At 50.5% G+C, this 14563-nt stretch overlaps 2 protein-coding genes and 1 pseudogene across 2 annotated transcripts; 2 read left to right on the forward strand and 1 right to left on the reverse strand.

Moving 5' to 3' along the window:
* Positions 1 to 1673: 1673 nt before the first annotated feature.
* On the forward strand, positions 1674 to 4008 carry LOC117856236 (GDSL esterase/lipase At5g45910-like; annotated as a pseudogene).
* Positions 4009 to 4579: 571 nt separating this feature from the next.
* Positions 4580 to 5071, forward strand: LOC117856237 (G-type lectin S-receptor-like serine/threonine-protein kinase At2g19130). The gene is made up of 2 exons (XM_072293925.1): positions 4580 to 4755; positions 4873 to 5071. Exons 1-2 carry the CDS (start codon positions 4580 to 4582, stop codon positions 5069 to 5071), a joined length of 375 nt encoding a protein of 124 aa, XP_072150026.1.
* Positions 5072 to 9165: 4094 nt separating this feature from the next.
* Positions 9166 to 14132, reverse strand: LOC117859100 (protein trichome birefringence-like 41). Its single transcript, XM_034742284.2, has 5 exons — positions 13756 to 14132; positions 12865 to 13209; positions 12550 to 12733; positions 9961 to 10295; positions 9166 to 9661 (listed from the first exon to the last, which is right to left on the reverse strand). Exons 1-5 carry the CDS (start codon positions 13887 to 13889, stop codon positions 9358 to 9360), a joined length of 1302 nt encoding a protein of 433 aa, XP_034598175.1. The 5' UTR covers positions 13890 to 14132; the 3' UTR covers positions 9166 to 9357.
* Positions 14133 to 14563: the final 431 nt, after the last annotated feature.

Raw genomic sequence — 14563 nt, forward strand, 5'->3', positions numbered from 1 at the left:
TAAAAAAATTAGGGAAATATGAGCACCCACGCAGAGTCAAGGACTCAAACGCATATGGATAAGTTCCACCACAAGGAAACTTTTCAGCTGAGCTACGTACGGAGATGCCATGGTACTAAGATCAACCATCAACAAGTATTGAGGGTCCTCAAATCTATGAAGCGGTATTGTTAGCGTTATCAACTTGGAGGAAGCGCCTACAAAGGAGAAGAGCTTTGGAAGAGCAGCCCCCACAAAAGATTAATACCTATCATGTTCATTCTCAAGGGCTAAAAAAATTTCATGTAATTAGAAAGACAGAGAGAGATCTACGCCATTTGATTTTCCATGGGCCCATGTTATAATGGTGGATCAGTTACATCAACATAGAGTACTTAAGCTATATTTAAGCAATACAAAGTTTGATTAAAAAGAAGCAAAGGAAGTCAATTGATGTTGTTTATTAGGGCTGTAGTAGACTAAGTTATTACAAAAGCAACACCCATTATTACCTTAGAATCAAAAGATGAATGAATTGGTATTCAGCGGGGTGCGATGAGAGAGATGATTTAAGGAGATGCAATATGTCCTAAATTTCTATCTTGGCGGTAGTCTGATCGGTAGATCATATGCGAAAAATAGGAAGGAGGTGAAGCACCTGGCGAAAGTCATAGACGCTTTATAGCTGCCGCTGAGATAAAAAAAAATGGCCAAAGGAGATAGAAACAAAGTAAGAAATCAATTTCCCCAAGGGGAAGGAGAGGACCGATGATAGAGATGTTGTGGTTGTGGCATGATGCAATGTTTTCTATTCTTTTCAAATTAATATTAGAATTAATGGATTTTTAAAAAAGTATAAAAATACTAAATGAATCAAGAAACTGTGAAATTAAGTAAAATTAAAGATCCAAGGTAAGGGCAAATAGGTAGTAGAATTATGCAAAATTAACAATTGGTCCTCACGTGGCTTCGAAATTAAAAAAACCAAAAAAAGAAGTCCGTCTCAAATAGATATAAATACATAATTTTTCAGTAAAGAAATACCAAGTAGATTTTATATGTAATGGTAAGAGAAAAAATAAACAAAATAATCATATAAAACACAATTTGTAGTAACTAAATGTTATATTGAGAATAAAAAAGGTTTCTATACGAATATAATATGAGAAAAAGTAAGCTAGCTACGGAAGGAGATATTTATAGGAGTACAAATTCAAACAAATATAACCTCCACTTTTCGTGTTTTTCTATTAAATTCCATTGTATACCCAAATTAAGAGACACTAATAACAATTGATTAGCATGGAGTATGTAGAAACATCATCATCAAAAAGTTATATGAAACTATATTTCATAAATTTGTTAAGGAAACTTAAAATAATGCATTAGTCAGTTGTATCTTGGATAAATAATTATATAGAATAAAACATCAAATCTAGCCGCACTATTTGTGCGGGTCATCTTCCCTAGTTTACCATAGTTTCAATGATGTGCTTGATACGCCGATCGAGATTACAAGATAATAATGTGACACTATATGATCGTCGTCGTTACAAAATAACTGGCCTAAAAAATTTATTTAGTGTAGCACACAAATTTACTACAATGGATTCGTATATATAAGCACTTTCATATATATTGTACAAATTTTATATGTCAATTTATAGCTGCAATTGTTTCACGTTCCTGCAGGCATGAAGAAGATCCTGTCGGTCGCCGTGCTCCTCCTCCACCTCCTCCTCTGCGCATACGCCATCCACCCATACAAGCCATTCACCTCCATATTCAGCTTCGTCGATTCTTACGCCGACACCGGCAACGTCATGGTCGCTCTTCATCCCATTCCGCATTCCTTTCAACAAGTACCCCTAGGGCCAGCCTTGGTGGAGGGCAGGGGGGCGGCCGCCCTGGCCCCCCAAATCCCAGGGGCCCACCCCAGGTCACAGCAATGTATTCCTGGACGCCTGGTTAGGATTAGGATGGGAAGAATAGGCAACGTAGGCCTGGTTAGGATTAGGACGAACGAATGTAGCGCAAATAGAAACTCCAACTCATACGTGTGCGTCACGAAACTCGTACGTGTGCATGAGTGCGTCGTTCAGGGGGCTGCCGCCGAAAGTCCGAAACTCATACGCGTGCATAAGTGCGTCGTTCAGGGGGCTGCCGCCGAAAGTCCGAAACTCATACGCGTGCATAAGTGCGTCGTCCAAGGGGCCGCCGCCAAAACTCGACTCATACGCTGCCGCCGAAACTTGAGTTCTTGTGCGCGTCGTCCAGGGGGCCGCCGCCAAAACTCGTACGCGACGCGTCGTGCCGTCGTCCAGGGGACCGCTGTCAAAACTCATACGCCGTTGTCCAAGGATCTTTGCCGCCATCTAAGATTCTAGGTATGGTACTCGTCGTTGTATACGTGTGCGCACACAACCCGGCAGCCCGGCGATCGTTGTTCCTAACTAATATGTGGCGTGCGTGTATGCAGTTGACAAATCGACGTGTTGCTTGCGGATCTTGCGGTTGGCGCCAATTCGATTCTGTGATCAGGTGATTCAATTGCCAATTTCCCAATTCTCCGTACCATTAATTATTATTATCCTAATATTTGAATTGCTTATCGACTCTTATTTACTGTGCCTGTGACCGTCACATCGGCTGAAAGAAGCTTCTCAAAGTTGAAGTTATTGAGAAACTATTTGAAGTCAACAATGACTCAGAAGAAGTTAAATGGTTTGGCAACATTATGCATCGAGAATAAATTATTGGATGAGATTGACATCAACCCTATCATAAGTTACTGAGTGACTTTGAATGGTGTTCGATCTCTGCACGCGTGCATCTGCATGAATGTTTCATGTTTGATTTGACATGTGAAATAAATATGATGCGTGCAGCCGATGCTTTCGGTTTGCCCTTGGTGCAGTCGTCCATGTCCCAAGGGCAGGACTTCAGCAAGGGCGCGAACATTGCATTTGTGGCGGCGACGGCTCTGGACCTAGCCTATATCCTGCAGGAGAACGTCACCTCAGTGCCTCCGTTGAACAGCTTCCTCAGTGTCCAGCTGGGGTGGTTCGAGCAGCAGCAGCTCAAGCCGTCGCTTTGCAACGCCACCAAAGATTACGACGACTACTTGGGCAGGTCTCTCTTCTTCGTGGGAGAGTTCGGCGGGAACGACTACACCTTCCTCCTGGCTGCCAACAAGACCGTGGACCAAGCCAAAACCTACGTTCCTGCTGTCGTCAACGCCATCGCCGATGGTGTAGAGGTATACTGCTCTTGATTACGGAGTACCATTCGGCCTGGACACATGTGGTTTTTAGCTAGCACATATATACATATACTACATCGCAGAGGCTGATCAAGCATGGAGCCAGGCGCATCGTGGTGCCGGGGATCCTGCCGACGGGCTGCATCCCGGTCATGCTGACGCTGTACGCGAGCCCGGAGAGGTCGGACTACGACCTCTACGGGTGCCTCAACAAGTACAACGGCTTGTCTCGCTACCACGACGAGCTCCTCCGGAGCCAGATCGAGGCGCTCCGGAAGAAGAGCACCCGTACGCAAAGATCGCGTTCGCCGACTACTACCGGCCTGCCCTCGCGTTCCTGCAGAGGCCGGCCTATTTTGGTACGGTGTTGAAACCGAACCAGCTGAAAAACCTCGCGTGCGTCTGAACATTTGAGCCAGGGTTGCATACATGGTGGACAGGATTCGACGGCAGCTCGACGCTGCTGGCGTGCTGCGGGGCCGGCGGCGAGTACAACTACAACCCCATCGCCGCCTGCGGGTTCCCCGGCGCGACGGCGTGCGCGGACCCGTCCAGGGCGGTGAACTGGGACGGCATCCACCTCACGGAGGCGGCGTACAGGGTCATCGCCGGGACATGGCTGCATAGCTACCTTAGCAACTTCAAGAGGCTGCTAGTCTTACCCCCGATACTTTTAAGGAAAAAAGATTAAAAACGAACTCCAACAGTCCACCCAAACCTTCCCCAATTTTTTAGCAACGTTAAAAAACAGCCTACCACCGCGTATATTTTAGCGTTGGCATTCCTCCCCCAATCCTGATTCCTGCACGCTCGTGTGTCCCTTTCGATGGGCTCAATACGATGACGTGGCCTGTTTTAAAATATTGGGGACTATTTATTAGCGATCTGCTGTGGATTGATATATTTTTAGGGAAATTTTTTTTGGAAGAACCCCAATACATAGTTTTGGGGAAGAATTTTTTGGAGTGCTCTTGGAGTTGCTCTTATACTACTACTATAAGGACTCGTATGTAAGGATCCGACGATTGAGATTAATTTATGCTACTAAAATCTTAAACTGTAGTATAGTATATATAAGTAGTATAGGTAGTACCGGGGTACGATTGAAAATATGTAAAATGACACTGTTAAAGTATATCAAATCTTTCTTAATTGTCCTTATCTTCTCTCCTTTTACTCCTCCCTCTTCATTTCCAATCGCTCGTACGCGCACCGGGCGGGCGGCGGCGGCGGCGGCGGCAGCTACGCGGCGGCGGCGACTGCGTCATCCACTGCGACGTCAAGCCGCAGAACATACTCCTCGACGGATCGTTCGGGCCGAAGATCGCCGACTTCGGGATGGCGAAGCTCATGGCGAGGGATTTGAGCCGGGTGCTGACCACAGCCAGGGGAACCGTCGGGTACCTCGCGCCGGAGTGGATCGGCGGGATGGCCGTCACGCCCAAGGTCGACGTGTACGCCTACGGGATGGTGCTGCTGGAGATCGTGTCCGGGAGGATGAACTCGCACGAGGAGTGCGGCGGCGGCGGCGGTGGAGAGGACGAGGACGACGACGACGATGTTGTCTACTTCCTGGTCCTGGCCGCGCGAAAGCTTCTGGAGGGGGATGTGATGAGCCTCGTGGATCGAAGGCTGCGCGGGGACGCCGTCGTCGAGGAGGTGGAGAGGGCGTGCAAGGTGGCCTGCTGGTGCATTCAGGACAGCGAAGTTGATCGGCCGACGATGGGGAAGGTGGTCCAGATTCTCGAAGGTCTGGTTGAGGTCGAGATGCCTCCGGTGCCGAGGTTGCTCACGGCTATCGCAGGGAGATCCCATTTGGCCTGCACGTAGCCGTCTTCGTTGTTCAGGTCAGACAAGTTCCAAGGGACCACAACTGGTTCATTACTTTTTCAAGCATAATACTTGGCCTTAAGGCTAGGGAGTACAGCTGTTTGACCTCCTCAAAGAGTCACTGAATTAAGAAGTAAGAAGTACGGTTATCCAATCATCAAGCTGCAGGATGAATTACGTGATGCTGTGTTTCTTGTTTTTGCTAACAAGCAAGATCTTCCGAATGCTATGAACGCTGCTGAGATTACTGATAAGTTTGGACTGCACTCACTTCGCCAGCGTCACTGGTAACACACATACTATCATCACATATTCCTCCCCATAAGCCATCAAAGTGTGATGTAGCCATAGTGTTGTATTTCTGTACTTCTGCTTGGTAATATATGTAGCTGTGTACTGTTTTGTTGGTACAGCAGAGGACTTATCGACTTTTTAAACTTGCTGATAGGTACATTCAAAGCACTTGTGCTACAACTGGTGAGGGATTGTATGAAGGCCTGGACTGGATGTCCAGCAACATTGCCAGCAAGATATACCAATTTATGTTTTTCGCTTCTCGCAAAACATTCAAAATAGTGATTGCAAACAATTGCGTTACTCATCTTTCCTGTTTGATGACCTTGCAATCCTAATTTTTCGAGAGGTTTGGACCATCTAGGAGCCTTTGGATGATGATATTGCTGGATATTTAGGGTTGGGTTGCTATTCCCGTATGTAAGGTGTATGCCCTGAGCTCAATAGTTATTGAGCTTTGGTTAAGATTTCACAGTTAAATTGTTTTGTGTAATTTGAGCCCTTGAGATATTTTCGAACCAAACAGCTAAAGAGAGTTCCGTTGAGTTAATTTGTTGGGGGAATACTTGCTGGTATGCAGTATCACATTGCTGTTGTGAGATTCTTTCATGCTCCGTAGGTTGAACACCATCCGAATGGTTGCATTATTTGTGTTCTTCGCATTTGTTCCGCCGGTCTAAAAAATGAACGGCTGCGAGAGCTTAAGCTATAGACTCGTATCTTTAACCCAGGTACGTGAAGCGAACAAGCAGCTTTGTTATGCTAACTAACGTATCTTTCACCTAGGTCCGTGAAGCGAACAAGCAACTTTGCTATGCTAACTAACATAATTGTGCTATTGACCTTCCTATTTAAGATTTCTTACTGTGAGCTAAAACATGCTGTCGTGCGCTGGCTTGGTTCGATCCGTAGCGGCAAAGATAAACATGCCATCGTGCCCTGACTCAGCTCGATCTAACAAACATTCAGGTTCATTGAAATGAACACAGATAGCTCAGTGAACACGTTTGAAAATATCACCAGTTAGGGACCCAGCCAATCCAAAAGTAATACCGTAGATGTGTCAATTTTGCAAGCCAACGTGCCATTTTACATCCATCAACACATCGCAAGAATAATACTGTCTTAAGCCTTCTTATCACGCTACTGAGTACAGTGGGCAAAGCCTACATCTAGACAGGTTAATGGCCACCGGAGATCTATCCACCAAATCATCAGCTACTAACTATGCCTTGGCCCTTGGCGTGGGATTACAGAATTCCTGACGTCAAAAATGCATGCTCAATGCATTGGCATGTGGTGTTTACCAGTGACTGAAGATTGCTTTTGCTCTGGAGGTGTATCAGATGTAGCCCACCCAACATTGTCCATTGACGGAGCTGCTGGTATTGCTTTATCAGCAGATGGAATTTCGGTTGGCCTATTTGCAAATAGGTCTAGAGTTGATCCAAGTTAGTTACATGGTGTTTCTGAGCAGCTGTGGAATTAAAGAGATCTTGATTTGGGGCACTAATTGCATCAGAAAAGGCTATGAAACTTGGAGCAGCGGAGTTTGTGGACTTCTGAGCCAACATTATCATCCTCAAAAATCAAATCAAACAAGCTTGACTTGCCTGACTTAGGAGAGATTGAATCTATGTTTTCCTGCTAATACAGTTCTCTGCAAGAGAGATTGGTATATTTATTTATAACGTGATAACAAATGAAAGTAATTACGTTTTTCAAGAAATACATTTCCACCCACCTGTGAACTAGTGAGCCCATAGGAACTCTGTTGATTTGATTGATCTTTTAACACAGGTGGGCTGAAACATCCATTTTCACGAAAATTAGGTGATTGCGGTGCAGTTCTAACTGTATCACTCATGCTTGACCCTGAGGAGTTAGAAGTCCTGGATTCACAACTCTCACCAGCAAAGCCATCCTCAGACATTCTCTCATGCAGGCTATGTGAATTGTAAGCAAATCCAAAAATCTTCCCCTGAAGCCCCCGATCTGAGCCAGGCTTCCTACTCAGGAATGCAGATTGTTTCCCATTGCATTGCTCTTCATACTGGTAATCATAAGGTGGGCTCTGTGAAAATGAATGGTAGGAGCTTGCCCTTCTATGTTCTTCTTCATGGGCCTTTTGGTTCTGCAAGATGGAATATCATTTACCTCAGAAAGATGCATTGCTACAAAATATGCTAAGAAAGGTACATTATAAGAAGGCTTTACTTAGTGAATAAAACATAAATGAGCTTTAATCACAAATACACCTCTATAGGTATTCAGTGAATATAACAATAGGCTTGCTGAAGCCTCTGATAGTCAAAATGCCAGAATGATAATAACGGATAATTTTTAGATAGGGTAACAACTAGACTTCTAAGATCCAATCAAATTTACCTGTTTATCTCTTGGAGACCTTTGAGAAAACCTCCCACCAGCATACCTTCTCTCCACATAAACAGCTTTTATGAATTCCCTAAGATTGCCAATGTTGCTGCAACAATAGGTTTTAGTTGGACATTTGTTTGGTACGTATATGGGCTCCTTTGGCAGGGCTCCGGCTCCAGCTCCGGCTCCACGTGCTTACCGAAGCACGGAGGAGCCGGAGCCACACCAAACGGCATCGATCGCGGAGCTGTTTTTTTGGCACATTTGGGAGGAGCCGGAGTTGTTTTAGGCCTGCATGGCGGAGCCAAAAAAAGTGACTCCGCAGCTCCGACTCCGGCTCCAGCTCCGCACGAGGAGCCCCTCGCGAGGAGTCCTGCCAAAGAGCCCTATGTATTACCAAACAGATAACAGTTACTGAATTCTTCTTTACCTGCTATCAGGTAGCCTCATTTTCTGGGTATCAAAGTCCTTTAGGAACGATTCTCTAGCTTGTTGCATCAATCAATTCAGGAGTTAGCACATGAACCAAAACGACATCCCCAAGCCGCAAACAGCAGAACAACGAACTCAACAGATGGCTTCACCTGGTTCCCACACTTCCGGAGAGCCTCGACCTCTTGCGGAGGAGGCGGCGGTGGCGGCAGAATGGGAAGGGAGGAGGAGGAGGCGGCGGCCACCGCTTGGAAAACGAGGAGGAGGAGGCGGCAGACTGGAAAGGTAGGAGGAAGAGGAGGCAGCAGCGCTGGCGGTGTCCTGGAGAAGTCGGAGGTGGCGGACTAGAGAGGGAGGAAGAGCCGGTGACAGCATGCAAGCGGTGGCGGCGGCCGAACGGGAGAGGGCGTGCGGGAATAATATATGTCGCGCTAATTACAATTTTACCTATATTAAAAAATAGCCGTACTAACATAACATCCGATAATATTATGCACCGTAAAAGAGCTCTCTGCAACCACCCATACTGAGCCTCGCGCGTTGATCCACCCGTGGGTTGCTTCACTTGTGCTTCCTATAGTTCCCAAGGCTTACGCTGTTATGCATGCCTCTGATCTGATGTACGCCGTGCGCGTCGTTGCGTACAGCAGATTGCAAAGCTTCTTCAGCTTTGGTTCAAACTTCCAAGTGCAGGCGGTTTCGAGACTTGGACTGGATTGATGATATCTATCTTCTCTGTTCACTTCGTGCAAACGCAAACAATGGTCGGTCGTCCATAACCCAGAAAAATTGGACCATTTGGTGCTCACATGGATGCGGCCCAATTTTCATGTTCGTTCACCTTGGGCCTATTTTTTTTTGGTGAAACATAGGCTTTCGTCCTTGTACTTTCATCTTTGGCCCATTTTGCAACATGGAGAAATCAATCGTGGCAATTTCACTTCAAATTGTGGCCCAGTCAATAAGCATCTCAACGAAAGAAAACAACATGAGAGAAAGAATCACTAACTTTTCCTTTGACTGATACTCTTTTCTATTCCTTTTGTTTGAAAATCTTTTACCTCCGATCCTATAATAATAAATCAAGCAATAATCTGCTATCTTTTTTTCCTTTACTTATTATCTATCTTAGCTTATACCCAACAACAATACAATACCATGCCAGTAAAAATGTTACGTGATCAGAACTGCCCGGTGAGCGCGGCGTAGAAGAGGACGTTCCAGGTGTCGGGGAGCCCGGCGACGCACCAGTGCGTGCAGTCCCCGGCGAAGACGCCGCCGTCGTACTTGGTGGGGTGCGCGTCCTTCCTGAGCTGCGAGAGGTAGGTGAAGTCGAGGAGGTACACCGGCTTGGCCATCCCGGCCAGCACGCTCCGCAGGATTGCCTGCTGAGGGATCGGCCCGCCGGGGTACGGCGCCGTGCCGTTGAGCGGCCGCGTCTCCCCCATGCACGTCTTCTTCGCCGGCGCGCCCCAGTCCTGGCCCCTGCAATTCATACGCGTCTTGTTCAGCACGTGAGAGGTTTCAGGACGGGCGAGCAATGCAATGCAAGCTGGTGGCTGCGGCTGAGCAGCGGTTCGGCTGTTGCAGTCAAGACGAGGGCAAGGACGACATGGGCATGCATTGGGTTGGAGGGGGCTCTGAATTCTGATGAATGCAATGCAGCAGACTAGCTTGTCGTCAATCCCTTTCTTGTGAGCTGGATGCATGGAATTGAGACCGGAGGGGAGAAGAACTGAATTGAAGAAGAAAGGGATCATATCATAAACCTTGACAACAATTACCTGTAGTGTGAGGGCGAGATCCCCTGGAAGAAGACCTTGGTGTCGGTGTGGAGGAGGTTGGCGTCGACCCAGGTGGCCCAGGTGTGGAGGGCCTTGGTGAAGGCCCTGGTGCGGTCCATGTCTTTCACCACCGTGTTGCCCTCCTGGATGTAGTCCCAGGGCTGCGTGGGGCCGGAGCGCGGCCACCAGTGCCACGAGTCGAAGACGAGCACGTCGGCGCCGAGCCAGTTGGTGGCCTGGTCGATGGCGTCCAGTTTGAGGACGCGCCCGGACTTCTCCGCCACCAGGTCCACCAGGTAGTGCGTCAGGTAGTACACCACCGTCACGTTGTAGTCCTGCACGCGCCGCCGGAGTCAGCTCATGTTCAGACGTTCAGTAGCGCAAACCATTCGTACTGCTCCTACTATAGTGCAAGTGTGCAACACCATCCCTGTGCCCATTTTGCTTTTTCAGGACTCATCAGATCTGGTAGCTCATAGCTCAATCACCGAACAGTCAGTCGGTGGCAACAAAGCAAAGCAAAGCAGCCGCTGAAATGAAACGTGCGCGTGTCCGTGTGCTCGCGGCGTGTCGGCGCTCAGTGGCCCTGGAACCGCGATCGCGGCGCGGTGCGACAGGAGAATGCGGAGAATCCCGCCAAACGGGTCGTGGTGACCACGCGGCGCTGTCCCGCTAGAGGTCTTCCCACATTGTCGCTTCCCTATGACCAAAACGCATAACACCTCCCGTGATACGAGAAATCAGCCCTGCGTTTCCACCACTACCCTTCCTCTTCCTCCTGTCGACCTCTCCATTGCACTAGGGTTCCACGCCGCCCTTCTCAGACCGCTGCCCCCTCCGAGGCCAAACGGCTCCCCCACGGCAGATCCGAGCGGGCAGCAGTGCAGCGCGGCGCAGCCTGCAGGGAGCAGGCGCGGCGCGTCAGGCGGGGAGGGGAGGAGGCGGCAGTCGATCAAGCGGTGGGTGGTGCGACGCGGCCTGCAGGGAGCAGTAGGCCGGCGGTGGTGCGGAGCAGTAGGTGGGCAGCCAGCTAGAGCAAAGCAGGGCAACTGGGGCAGCAGTCGAGCAAAGGAGGCGGGCAGCCGGCCAGAGTAAAGCAGAGCAGTAGAGTAGAGACAGTAGTGGCTTTTGGTGATTAATTGCGTGGGTGATTAATTGTTGTAGTTCATTTTGAGATGAACTATGGAAGTGGCGATTAATTGCCTTGGCTAGTTCAATAGCTTGAAATGTATTACTAATTATTTTTATCAAAATTTGTATTTTACAAACTTCAAAAATGTTGTCAAAATTATTTTCTGCTTATACTCATGAATCAATTGAACTATCATCAGCCATAGAGCCGCATAGGTCATTTTGTACCCGGAACAGATAATTAACTATAAATAATTAGAGTTGCTAAAGTTCTCTCGGTAGCAGCCAATGGCGCCGAGGGACACGCCGTGGGTTACCCGACACACTGGCAGAGCTCGAAAAGGCAGTGTGCCTCCGTACCAGGCAGAGCTGACACGCCGAGCTGGCCGCCAGCAAACGGCCAAGCGCGTCCACTGACGGACCAAATTTTGTGGCTCTGAGACTCTGACGAACTGACGGACTGACATACTGGACACGGCAAGTAACGAGGATCGATGGGTAACTTCCCAATGTAACCAAAAGCAGACAACGCCTAGGCCGGGCCAGGCACAGATATTGTGGTACTAGCATTCTCACCAACCGCCGCCGCCGACATGTCACGCTGGATCTGTCATCTGTAGCAGGAGATCGGGCCATTCCAGCCCAGCTCAGCTCAGCTGTGGCCTCTTGCTCAGTTGCTCTGCTGCCTTCATCAACCCTTCGTCCCTTCCCAATTTCTACTGTACCAGTGACCGGTACTAAAGTACACAATGCAGTTTTCGCGTAGGAACTAGGAGTAGAAAGTTAGGCAATCCGGATACGGACACCAAGAGCAATCCTCAAGATGGCCAGCAGGGTTTCGTTTCGTCACACTTGACGCTACGGCTAACGGGGGCGGCCGCCGCTGGAACGAGACCGGGGTCCAAAGGCGACGACCTCGCGTCACGGGGACCCTTGCTTTGCTTTCTGTTGACTTTTGCCACCGCGAGTTCCGTCCAGATCAGCGGAGACGAACGAGATCGCTCACCCGCCGGGAGCGCCCAGCAAAAAACCCGCAGGCCCCGCCCGGCGCCCGCGCACCAAGGGAATCGATGGTCACCCGCCGAGCCGCGGGTCCCGTCCCGTCGCACGGCCAGGGGCACCGCGCGCTCGCCCGACACCACCAGCCAGGCGCACGCGCCGCGGCCTGTCCACCCTCCCGAGCTCTTCGCCGACGCGGCCGGGGCCGGCTGGCCAGCGGCCATGGTTGGTTTGTTTTAACCCACCGGCTAGCGTCACGCCCCAGTGATCGATCACCTCATGATGCCTCCAGACGCCGGAGGCCCCAACCCCAACCGCCGGCTTTTTACCAGAATCTAACAAACTTTGCATCGCGTGGCGTCGTGGGCCGTGGCCGAATAAATAAAGAAGGAAGGCACAACACAAGAGAGAGACACAGGGAATCGGATCGCGCGGAACGAGGGGCATGTGTGTACGTACCTCGAAGCGGACGGTGTAGGAGGGGTCGATCTTCCCCGACGCCGGCGACACGGTGGTCCGGGCTCCCGGCGCGGCGGCGTGGAGCATGCACAGCAGCGACTCGTACTGGTTCAGCGCCAGCGAGTCGCCCACGAACATCACCGTCTTGCCGCGCCACATCCCAAGCAGCGCCAACCCGTCGAACCTTCATCCAGAAATCCACATCAGCAAAAGTTCACGCCGGCAGTCGCAATCACTTCTTAACACGTTCCACATTCACCATGACAGTGAATTCCTTGGGGGGGGAAAAAAAGTGAATTCCGATCGAGGCCTTACCTCGGCTGCGCGCACGGCGGGTCGAGCTGCCACCGGTACTTGAGGTACATCTTGTCGGGGCGGCCGAAGCGGGCGCACGCGAACTCGTCGCGGATGAAGGGGCACGACGCCGAGTCGTAGAGCGGGTACGACTCGTCCACCACCCACCTCCCCGCCGCGAACGCGTCGCAGCTCCGCGCCGCCGACGACGCTGCCGGCGCCCCGTGCCGGTGCTGCCGCCGCGTGATGGTCACCGCCGCCGCCGCCGCCGCCGTGCACGCCGCCAGCACCAGCACCACCACCAGGGCGCCCGCCCACAGCGCGCCCGGCCGCCGCCTCATCGTCGTCCCCGCCGGCCTGCTGTTCCTAATTGCAAACACAACACGGACCAAGGGTCGGTAGGTGTGAGAGGAGGGAGGGGAGACGAAGGGCTGCTATGCTGCTGCTGCTGCTGCTGACTGCTGTGCGTGATGGTCTGATGGCCGGGCCAGGCGAGGGAGGAGTGGCGCTGGCTGGCAAGTGTGTGAGAGGGCGAGGGGCCTGGTATTTGTAGCAGCCCCTGCCCCCTGCCCTGTGCCCCTGTGCCCTGCCACTGCCTGTGTCATGCGATTTCTCTCTCTCTCTCTCTGTCCCTTGGCTCGGCTGCTAGCTGCTTCCTTTAATGGTGGGCGGCTACTGCCCTCCTTCTGCCATGGATGGGACGCACGGGTCCAGGAGATAGCACGACAGCTGGCTGGTAGTAACAACAGGGGATTCACTGGTCATTCATGGCATGATCATGCGTGCTAATTGATTCACTACTGATTGATTGATTGCTTTCGGTGCATCATCTATCCGTGCATGGCCTCATGGGCCAACGAACCAAGTACCCAACCGAACCGAATCGTATCGAGCGACCAGAACCAAACAAACCTTGGCAGAAGCGCGGTGGGCTGCCCATCATGCACTCCTCCTGTCCCTCCGGCGGCGGCGGCGTCGTCTCTGGGAGTCGTCGTCGTCGTCATCGGAGCATCTGGCGGCGGCGGTGGCGCCGACTGGTTCTTCATGACGGGTACGGCTTCTGCCAAACCGCCTGATGAACGGAGGTGGCGTTTCAGGCTAGCGTAGCGGGGCGACTGATTGGATTCGGCAGCGCTTTACTGCGGGTCCGTTTCGTGTGGCCGCGAGCGACCTGATTTGGACTCCGGACAGGGACGTTTGTGTTGTGTGCGAGCAAGATGAGGGCGATTTGCGAGCTCGTTCATGTATCCTTCTCCTGGTCTGTGAATTCTTGCGGCAACCAATCCTCTTGAGATTCTTTGCCTCCGCCCTCCAGGACCTGCCGAAGCCCAAAGGGGAAGGGAGGAAAAAAAAAAGGGTGCCGAAATGGAATGGTATGAGATGGAGATAACCGGGCGTGTAGGGCGGGGCAGAATGTTACACCCTTCCAGAAGTTATTCGGCAGCTGGGCATTAGCAGTTCATTCCTTGCCTTTCCTGGCCGGCAAAAGGGTGTGCGTGAGGGGATTCTTTCTTTCTTTGATTCTTTCAGGGGGCAGGGGCAAAGGAGAGATCATCTCTCTGCTTTATCATAGGAAAGAGCTCGGCTTTCCGTCTCTCACTGTACCCGCCCTTTTCATGTTCTTGCTAGTACTCGAGCGTGCAATCGTCAGATGCTAGAAGGATTTAAAAAGATTGAACAGTGCCAGCGTCTCGAGCAGAAAAAAAAAAGAGAGGAAGGC

Source organism: Setaria viridis, chromosome 5 (genome assembly GCF_005286985.2).
Source record: "Setaria viridis chromosome 5, Setaria_viridis_v4.0, whole genome shotgun sequence".
NCBI classification, from domain to species: Eukaryota; Viridiplantae; Streptophyta; class Magnoliopsida; order Poales; family Poaceae; genus Setaria; species Setaria viridis.